Genomic DNA, 10,829 nt, shown 5'->3' on the forward strand with positions numbered 1-10,829 from the left:
CGACTACATCCCTACAGCGATAGAAAAGGTCCAGAGGTGGGACGCTGACATTGTCAATCCGCCTGGGAGATCCTATGACACTCATGGGGCCGCTAGCATAGATGCCCAACCTAAACAGAGCAAGGCTAAACAGGAGAATTTAATGGAACGGCCACATAGAGAAACTCCCCTAAGAAAGCTTTTTCCAGGGAACGCCCTCACAAACAAGTATAGAACGTGGACTAAAGATAATTTTTTGGCAAAACCGCCCGGGGGGACCCATGGGGCCGCTGAAAGAGAACCTCATTATGATCGACATGATTTTTATAGAGAGAAGGTTGTGAAACCGTCACAAACATGCCCCTTAACTGTAAGGAAAGATCTTAAAAGTGAGAGATGTAATTTACCACTAGTTAAAGATGATGGCCGTGAAACTAGACATGTTATGACATCCCCGCCAGGGCTTAATGCAAACAGAGGTGCTGAGGATCAACAAAACTGGTTCTATAAATATCATAATTGTCGCACTTTCTATGACAGGGCCGCATTGATCAACTATGACGGCAACAACATGCCATTTATATTTTTTAAAAACCGTATCGAATCACTAATGGAGAGTTGCCCATTTGAGGGAAATCGGCTGACTTTGCTACAGGCAGCCTGCGTACGTAGCGCCGCGCAAACCATTTCAAACTTAACATCGGATACTTCTGGTTGGAGCGAAAAGGAAAGGATCGATATGTCGCTGGATCGCTAGTCGCAGCGCTTTGGCGTTAGAGGCGGATTTCTCGCGGAGCCGGAGATTCGGCGGATACGGCATGGCAATAAATTATCTGGGATGTCATCATCCTCAATAAAGGAATTCAAAGACGAGCTGGCTCAGTGTACCCTCTTCGCTAGAGCGTATAACCAGCGTCATCAGCTAGAAGGACGTTTTGTACTAGACTTGGCAGGTCGATTACCTGGATATGCGAAGAAAGACTTTTTGTGCTATCTGAAAGAGCAATATGGTAGCACCGAGGAACCAAGCTTCCAAAGCCTAATGGATTTCGTAAATTGCGAAGAGACGTGTCGCTCTACGGACTTCGCCATACGCTTAATGGAGGAAGTCGTTGCTAGAAAAGATACAAAACGGTCGGCGAGTGATAATCACATTATGCGTATTCGTCAAACCTCAGCACAGCCTTTCAGAAATGTCACCCAAGGTAGCAGTCGCGGGTCTGGCTCTAGTTCTGGGAGCCGAGAAGAAACGTTTGGTAGCCGCTCTTTTGAGGGTACGAGGAAGGACATACTCTGTATCTATTGTGAGAGTAGGAATAAGCAAGAGCGTCACAGACTACCCAATTGTCCTGAGTTCCTAAACTTGACGCCGTCGCGACGCCGAGATGTCATCGCCACGACTGGTCGTTGTCTAAACTGCCTACGTCTAGGACACGAAGCAAAAAACTGCACCCAATCATGTAATTGTAGGCGCTGCGGCGAACATTTCCGATTTAAGCACTATTATCTACTGCACGACGCCTATGTGAATCCTCAAGGAACATCGGGCAATGGCAATGGTCTTAGAACGGCACCTGCCGTCACTAATCGTAGCGTAAGCATCGCTCATAAGAGGGCAGTGTTTAATCGTGTCACGGCTGCGCGGGTCATAAACCCATCTAATGGAGAGACCACTCTGGTTTACTGTCAACACGACCCAGGCTCTCAGCTCACATTTGTTTCAAGCCGATTGGTCAAAGAATTATATCTAAAAGCCGCGGATAATGTCTCTTTCCGCATGGACACTCTAGCAGGCAAACAAGAAATACATTCTGATCTGGTTAAATTTAATATCCAATCCTTAGTTACTGACGAACTGTATGGTGATGTGGAAGCAGTGGTAAATGCACCTTGGAGTGACCATGTCGAAACATTGCCGCAGCATCAAGACTTAAATAGGTTTTCACATTTCGATAATGTTGAATTGATTTCGTTACCTAACAAAATGTCGGTCGATATTCTAATCGGGAATGACCATGCTTACTTGATGCGAGTATTAGAAGAACGTGTTGGCATGACTCGGGAAGAGCCCCATGCTATTTTAACCCCACTGGGCTGGCTGGCTAGTGGAGGTCGAGGTTCTATGATCTCTGGTGATTCTAAAGTACGTCGTGTTGCCATTAATGGTAGCGTCGCTGAGGAGTCACTTAGTCTTGACAGTTTTGATGCGCAGGAGATTGAAATCAGTCGTTTAAAACATGTAATAAAGGATTTAACTCTAACAGATGAAACGATAGAACTGTCCCGCAATGATGTCATGGCACAAAAATTTGTTGAGACGCAAATGAAAGTTGAAGATGGGAGATTTGAAATGCCCGTACCGTTAAAAATCGACTTTGAATTACCGGATAACCACTCTTTGGCTCTTGACCGTGTTCTGAGCTTACGACGAAAGGCTTTAAAGCAATCTGATGTTCGAATATTCTTAGTAGACACGATGACTGAAATGCAGTCCAGTGAGTACATTGAGCCGGTAAAAGACGACGACTCATCGGCATGTGTGTGGTACTTACCATATTTTGTGACATCCCAAGCAAAAAAGCGAGTGGTATATGACGGCAAATCTGAGTTTAAGGGTAGGTGTGTTAATGATGTGATTTTGTCGGGCCCAGACATATTAAACCCTTTAACACAAGTTCTGGCTCGCTTTAGATTGGGAAAGTTTGGCCTAATGGCAGACCTAACCAAGTGCTTCTTCCAGATTCAATTACCAATGGAACAACGCGACTTGTTCCGTTTGCTATGGTTTGAGAATAATGATATCGAAAAGGGCAAAGTAATTCCGTTTAGATTTTGTGTACACCCTTGGGGAATTAAAAGCAGTCCATACATCGCCTGCTTAGCTATTCAAAAAATGATTGAACAAAACCCCACTGGAGCCAGTGACCTGACCTTGAGTACCATTCGAAAAAATATGTATATGGACGATCTGATATTTTCTGGAAATAGCCTTGATGAGGTCAGTGAGATTGCAAAAGAAGCGATTGACTTGTTCGATAGCCGAGGCTTTAGTTTGGTGAAATGGAGTGCCAACAAAGGGGCGTTGGATGTTTTGTCCAACTTCAAAAAGGAGATGTTAGCTTCTTCCTTTCGCGATGTCGACCTGGAAAAAGACGATACAGACTTACCAGTAGCAAAAACTCTAGGTTGCGTGTGGCAAACTGAGTCAGATTCATTATTCATTAAGTGCTCTCTTCGACCTTTGGAGAAGTACACACGTCGCTCAATGTTAAGCCAACTTGGCCAAAATTTCGATCCACTAGGGTTCGGCGCGCCGTTCTTCCTAAAAGCTAGGTTAATTCTGCAGCGTTTAACTATTGAAGGTCTTGATTGGGACACCGAAGTGCCACCCGACTACATAAAAGAATGGAAGTCGTGGCTTCATTCTTTAGATTTGCTGAAAGAATTTTCTATACCTAGATGGTATTTTGTAAACACCGAGCCGTGTTGCGCAGATGATATCGTATATCAGTTACATGGATTCAGTGATGCTTCCAATCACTCCTTTGCTTCCGTGGTGTATATACGTAGGCTGTGTAACGGAGTCCCTTGTGTATCCTTCGTTTTTGGCAAAAGTAGGGTTGTCCTCAAGCATCAAAGTGCATGGCCGATTGCCAGAAAGGAGCTTGTAGCCGCGCTTAATACTACGGAGCTGTTAAACCAGGCAGCTAATGCACTACACCTGCCTGATCTTAGAAAACATTTCTGGTGTGACTCGAATACTGTCCTTCAGTGGATCAGAAACCCTGATTTACGATTATGCAAGTTTATTACTCGTAGGTTAAATCGTATTTTACTCTTGTCAGAGGTGAGCGAATGGCATTACTGTCCGACGCATCTCAACTCGGCAGACGTTGGAACCAGACCGAACGCCATCACCAAAACAGGTTCCAGAGAGATGTGGTTGAGCGGTCCATCTTTTCTCATGCAGGAAGGCGAGGTCCCAACGGTGAATGGAGCAGATGCTGCTATTCGTAAAATGGAACTGTCGCCGGAGATGACGGTAAGAGAAAATGCAACTGGCTCCATTAGCAAGATGATCGAAACCGCACCTACTTTGTACGTGTTGAATAAGAGAGCCGCCTATCTTGTAGCTTTCACGGAGTTCATTGTATCCAAATGCAAGAAACATAGGTATGTAAAACCAAAGTTAAATGCATCTTATCTAGAGGACGCTTTAAATAGGGTTGTTTCCTACGTACAGAAAGTGGTGTATAGAGATTTGTTAAGTTGTGACGGTCTGCCAGAGTCGATCGATGTGGTAACAAAACGTCTTGCTTCGAGCGAAGCTGGCGCTGATAAACAGTGCCTGAAGGAGTTGCGCTCTCTAAAAAAGTATCGTCCTTGTGTGGACACACGGGGGAGACTTTGTATAGAAGGTCGTTTGAGTAAGTCTCCCGAAATAACTGTCGATGCGAAGCATCCTCTTATTTTGCCTTCGAGGCACGCATTGACACGGCTAGTTGTCCTTGACGCTCATTGTGATAGCTATCACTGTGGTGTGCAACAGACACTGTTATCTACTCGTCAACGTTTTTGGATTGCAAATGGTAATTCCTCCGTGAAACATTATTTGCATGACTGCGCTCCATGTGCCTTAGAGAAAGCAAAGCCTATCAGGCAGCTTATGTCGGATCTACCATTACCACGAACCACGGCCTATAACAAACCCTTCTTCAACAGTGGCGTAGATTATTTTGGTCCAATGACGTTTGTGGAGGGAAGAAGCCAAAAGAAAGCAAGGGGATCGTTATTTACCTGCCTTGCGAGTAGAGCAATCCATGTGGAACTTGTGACGTCACTATCTTACAGTGAATTTGTTTTAGCATTTACCAGATTTGTAGACTTGCGTGGATCTATACGTAACATGTACTCAGATAACGGGACCACATTTCAAGCGGCATCTAAAAGACTACCAGAAATTCTGGAGTCTTCTGAAATTCAAACTTCTTTGCGAAAAAAGGGAATTAACTGGGAGTTCATTCCTCCGTATGCCCCGGCCCAGGGAGGGGCCTGGGAAGCAATGGTCAAGCAATTCAAAATTGCCTTTTCCCACGTTATTGGGAACTCATCACGGAAACCCAACTTTGTTGAACTTCTTACATTTACGGGTAGTGCCACAAGAATAGTCAACAAAAGACCTTTAGTCCCTGTCTGTGATGACCCTAAGGATTCTACTGTTATCACCCCAGCTGCACTCCTTAACCCCTTCTTGAGCCCATTTTCATCAGTAGGAAATCCTCATGACCGAGATGAGTTACGGAGAGACTATAGGTATAACCTGGCTCTATCTCACAGTTTCTGGGAGAAATGGATCTCTTTCTATCTACCTTCCCTGCAGGGTAGAAAAAAGTGGGCCAGTTTGGTAGAAAACCTACAGCCTGGCCAATTAGTGGTGGTTGGTTCCCCAGAAGATATAACTAAGAGAGGGAGGTACCGTCTGGGGAGAGTCCATGAGATCATCCCCCAAATTAGGAAAGGAAAACCGATTGTCCGGCGCGTCAGGGTGGCAGTCTCAGTGGTGGATGAGGCATCGGGTGAGGTCAAAGTGGATCTGGTCCTAAGGGATATATCGTGCGTTGCTCCTGTGGGGAATGCTTGACTGCGTTCTGGACCCGGCCCCGCCCTGGTCTGTTGTTAGCGGGTGTCGTGGAGGCATCTGTACCACCCTTGCCTTTCATTTAAATTTGTAGTGTATTGTAGATATGTAGCCTACCGCGCAAATCTGTTTTTAACCTGCGTATCTCTATGTGTCATCCGCAGGGCCCCAATATGCGTAACTCAACAACATGTCCTAGTAACGTATGCTCTACAGCGCTCTCAGTGATCGGCCTCATTATAAGTAGCTAGTTAGTTACTGTGTAATGCATTTTATTTGCTTGCTATTGTGTGTTTCATGAAAATGATGTAAATACTAATCGTGTAAGTATTCGCCAGCGATCTCAGTGATTTGCGTCATCATAAGTAGCTAGTTAGTTACTGTGTAGTGCCTTTGATTTGTTTGCTACTGTGTGTGTCATGAAACTAACGTAGATAGTAATCGTTAATCGTGTAAGTATTCGCCAGGCCATTGTGGCCAGGGTATCCCAGTGCCTTGCACTGTTATAAAAGGATAGTCACCGTTTCTGTGTAGCTTTGATGTACATACTTTCTGTGTATTGCATTTCGGGAATCGACCCTTCTACTTCAACTTTTGTTTGTAATTATGTGCCATAATTAGGGGCCGCAATGTTCCGGCGGGTCAATTGCCCTCTTGTTTAGAATTGAAATTGTGATGAAAATTTGTTTAGAATTGAAATTGTGATGAAAATTTGTTGACATTGAATTTGCGTTGTTTTTTGTGTTCTGCGTGATGTGGCTTGCCTGGCTGCCAAGAGATTTCACAACTGATTGTCGCTTTTTGCTGCGTGCCGGGAGCTGTTGTTTCTGGTCACAATTTTGCTTTTGTGTTGAGTTTCTTTTCATTATCGAAATAGCAAGCTAGAGAAATGCCAATGTGTACCACGGATTTCGGATTTAAGTTATCGTTGTTAAAGCCATTATAAGTTTATACAAAATCAGGTTTTTATCCCAACTCGCTAACTCAATAAATAAATCAAGAAACAATTGCAATTATGATTGAGGCAGACCGAGGAGGGACTGTAGGTAGGCAGTGAAAAGGTTCGTCGACTTCCTTTTTTTCTTTAGTTTCATCAGTATCAATGATTTTTTGCATTCTTGTTTCTTGTGTTGATCAATTTTTCATAGCTGTTTGCTGTAAGCATGATTCTACTAATTCGACATGTTAAAGCAATTCTGGTGCTTTATCTTTTAAAACGAGTAAGAACTTGTGTGTCATATGCTTTATAATTCGAATGACCTTTCATATAGCAGGGTGTGACCGCTCTACAACTGTTCAGTATCCATGGTCTGCAGCTAACTCGTGCAGTCCATGGAAACACCGCAATATCCACAGCTGTGAAAAATTGCACTAACTTTTTATATAGCTGATTCCAGTGATTCGTTATACAAAACTTGAATATAACTTATCAGAAATAAAGTAACTTCTTTGTCTCAAAGCTTTTTGTCTGACACTCAATTGATAAATAGCCTAATAAAACTGTAATAATCTCGCAAAAAAAGCAATCAACCTATGTCTTTAAAACACAGTTTGCCTAATTTTAAACGAAACTGCATTAAAAGAGCTAGTTTTGCCAATACCAAACATTCAAATATTTCAGCCAGAAATTAGCAACAAGAAAACATAGAGACTTAGCTTTATTTCCGAAAAATGCCGAAGAAAACATGATCTTATTCTTTTGCTATGCCACCGGACAGCACCATTTTAAGGGAATATTCATACCCACATTTTTGTTGAAAATGCTCTCAGAATGCACCAAATTCAAAGTGATTTTTCAAAATTTTCTGGGGGAGGCCCCCCAGACCCCCCGCCGCTGGGTGTCGCATTCGGCGAATACGTCGTCGGGCTTCGCCCGTCGGCCCTCAAACCCCTTTTCACAATTCCTGGCTACGCTACTGCCTGTATTTGAGACTTCTTGTTATATAAAATCTACTTGCACCTTAATTGTGGAAATTTATGTCTATTAAAACTCTTTGTAAAGGTAATCAATACATTAATCTCGATTATTTTGATTGCAATTTTTGCTGGAAATACGCTCAGAACGCACCAAATTCAATGTAATTTTTCAAATCTTTCTGGGGGAGGCCGCCCAGACCCCCCGCCGGGACGTTCGCCTTTGGCGAACTCTGCAGGGAAATCTCACTTACAGCGCCCTCACTTCTACAGGCCACGAGCCGGATAAAAAAACGCATTTCATTTTTACATGCTTTTTCTTGAAGGGGCGGCAAAATCTGAATCCGCCCCGGGCGGCACATTCCCTAGCTACGCCACTGACAGTGGTATCAGATTATAATGTTTTTGTATGTTTTACATAATAATTGTTGCAATTCGGTGGAGGTATTCAAGTTTATCCCCGTTATTTCAGGAAAGCGTTCGCAAGTGCTGTAGCCTATTGTAGCACACAATCACGTATTGGTCGTTGGTTAATTGTTGGTCGCTGGTTTGAGTCTTCATCCTCGGCTTACTCAGTCTGAGAATGGAAATTCAAACCAAAAGCAGTTGTTTCTCAATATCAGCGGCAAACCTTTTTTATTCATTGAAGTAGTGTGCCTGCATCTGCACACTAGTGTGTATGAATGTATAGTTAGATTTACTGTTATGGGGTGGTGGCTGACTGATGATTGCTTATGGTCTTTCGCTACCATCCTGATTGCGCCATAATCTAACCAACAGTTGTACAATGCATTGTTTTGATAATTAGGCTACATTTACTCTGCTTGTTTGTTAATATATGGCGCTGTTGAAACAAAATAAATTGACTTCACTTATCTAATATTTTCCTTGTTTGGCCTTTTTTTGTATTATTTTGGCTTTAAGACCTTTTCATAGTCTGGCAATTCTGCTGCTGAATGCTGATATTCAACAAAAACAAATCCAAGCTCGGATTCTGGCACATTGAGTCACTACTTACAATGCTTATTTTATCTTGTTTGAGTTTGGCTTATTTTTGGCCTTTTTTCTACCTAGTTGGCCTTTTTTTTTGGTGAGTTTGGCCTTTTTTGCAAATTTCAGTCTGGCAACCCTGGACGCATGAGTCATATTAACAGTGGCTAAATGGTAGTAGTTACCACTAATTAGGCTATTTTGTACAGTAGCAGTTCAAAAAAAAATGTCTTTATAATATATACAGTAGTAAGTCAACTCAAATTCCAAAGTGATCTTGATCTTATTGACTTCCAAGACGGTGAAGAACGGTCGGACAGGATCCTTATTAATTTATTCGCTCGATGGGTGGTGGACAACCCTGCTTTCAACGTAATTTCATACGTTTGCTAAATTGCTTCACATGCTTTGTACCCTTCGTATGTCTAACTTATGTGATGCCCTGTGTAGCGGTTCTCTTACGTATGCATCCCGCCAATTTGTGTACCCTTACTTGATACCCCGTGTATTGATCTTTACTTACGTATTACATCAATTTGTGCACCCTTATGCGATGCTATGTTTTCTTATCTGGCCGCATCACGCCAATTTATGTCGCGTGAGCATGGACACCTTAAATAGAAGGTCTCGTAACTCGCGATCTCGGGTTTTTAAACTTGGGTCCCAAAATCTTAAGACTAGTAAGCCTATGCGTAATTTGCGCATACATGACTATGACTTACTGTAGGCTACTATGACTAACTGTTGCTAAATCTATTGAAAATATCCACAACAATTGCAGTTAACGAGCAAGCAATATTTGGCAATGAATTGTAACACAAATAAATGGTTTGTGATGAAACAGTTGAATTAAGAAGTTGGTCAGCAGTGTAACGAAGTTTGAAACCGTCGAAAGCATGACAAAGAAATGTGATTTGCAACGCTTTTCACAAATTGCAACTGAGCACAATAAGGAACTCTCTTTCATGAAAGAGGTGAAAATGCATGTTGCACGCTGGCGTGATATTGAAGCACTCTACAATGAAGCACGTGATATTCAAGCACTCCCTTTCCACTTTGAAAAAGCTACTCGATTTTGTAGTGATGGCTTTTGTAGTAGTGATGACATAGTCGAAGTTGTCCGGCAACTCAGCATTTTGCGCTATTGTGTTAAATCTTGTGTGAGTAGTGTTCGACTCAAGGTATATGTATACTTCTAATTGTTCTATCCAGCCTGCTGCAGCAGGCAAGTAATAACGTACATGTTAGTAAATATTTATGTGTAGGCGTGGACGTCGCTATAATAGCACCTGGACTGGAAGCCAAACGCTAGGCCTCATCTTGGACGGCAAACAGGATTGCCATATTGGCGGTTTTTAAAATTTTATTTTTTATTTTTTTAGCATTGTGAATGTTAAAAAAAAACTCTGTTTTATCAATGGGCAGTAGCCTATCTACAAACATCATGTTTGAAAAGGTAACTTTTCCCGAATCTTGATAATGCTTTTCATAATATTGCATTTTTTCAACAGCATGATTACTACCAAAACCTAAGGTGTTACGTTGTAAGCGTTGGCGTTAAAACCACCAATATGGCAATCCTGTTTGCCGTCCAATATGAGGCCTAGCGTTTGGCTTCCAGTCCAGGTGCTATTATAGCGACGTCCACGGTGTAGGCCTGGCAATGAACCTCTTCTTTAATTGCTTATAATTATGTGCCATAATTAGGGGCCGCAATGTTCCTGAGGCTCATTTGCTTAATTGTTTTAGCGCACGCACGCACATAATTCGTTAGCGCTTTACTTGCAGGAAGGCGCCTTCTCAAAGGTAGAGCCAGTATCGTTTCACTGTTTATTTGCAATCACTTCAATTTTTTGTTAATGCCGTCCGGATGGCTGAGATCTTTTGGTGTTATTGCTTGGTGTTTGTAAAGAACTATTTTTAATCCTTTAAAAATAAAATCAAATAAGCTTCAAAAAGTTGTGCGTTGAAGGAAGTTTAGAAAAGGATAGGGAGACTTATAACACAAGCATCCTAAATTTGAAAGCCTCTGTAACCTTGAGGGATGATCCAGCAATAATTATTTTTTTTGTTTCCTATCCCTCTTAGAGTAGATAGAAAAAAAATTCTTGAGTGACTAAAAATATTTTTGAGCAAACAGCAAATAAAAAATTATAACGTCTAAAGTGAAAGCCTGTTGCTAGCATTAGAACTGATGTAGCTTGATAATGTAAAGAAGTAGCTACACTTGTACGTTTATTATACACATCAAAGAGGAGGTAAATCCTAACGTGCTTATTGAAAAAGAATTCATCGTTATCACTTAAAT

At 42.1% G+C, this 10,829-nt stretch overlaps 1 protein-coding gene across 1 annotated transcript; it reads left to right on the forward strand.

Annotated features, from left to right (window-relative positions):
- The first annotated feature begins 817 nt into the window (after window positions 1–817).
- Window positions 818–5,620, forward strand: LOC145780314 (uncharacterized). Its single transcript, XM_082592016.1, has 3 exons — window positions 818–2,594; window positions 2,862–3,441; window positions 3,799–5,620. The coding sequence occupies exons 1-3, from the start codon at window positions 818–820 to the stop codon at window positions 5,618–5,620; spliced, it is 4,179 nt and encodes a 1,392-aa protein (XP_082448142.1).
- Window positions 5,621–10,829: the final 5,209 nt, after the last annotated feature.

Source organism: Aplidium turbinatum, chromosome 11 (genome assembly GCF_918807975.1).
Source record: "Aplidium turbinatum chromosome 11, kaAplTurb1.1, whole genome shotgun sequence".
NCBI classification, from domain to species: domain Eukaryota; kingdom Metazoa; phylum Chordata; class Ascidiacea; order Aplousobranchia; family Polyclinidae; genus Aplidium; species Aplidium turbinatum.

Excerpts from the sequence above, each read along its gene's own strand:
- LOC145780314 (XM_082592016.1), top strand. The coding sequence starts at position 818 with ATGTCATCATCCTCAATAAAGGAATTCAAAGACGAGCTGGCTCAGTGT. Across the intron at positions 2,595-2,861 it reads CGGCAAATCTGAGTTTAAGG|CTATTCAAAAAATGATTGAA; the intron begins GTAGGTGTGTTA and ends TCGCCTGCTTAG. Across the intron at positions 3,442-3,798 it reads GAATTTTCTATACCTAGATG|GTTAAATCGTATTTTACTCT; the intron begins GTATTTTGTAAA and ends TATTACTCGTAG.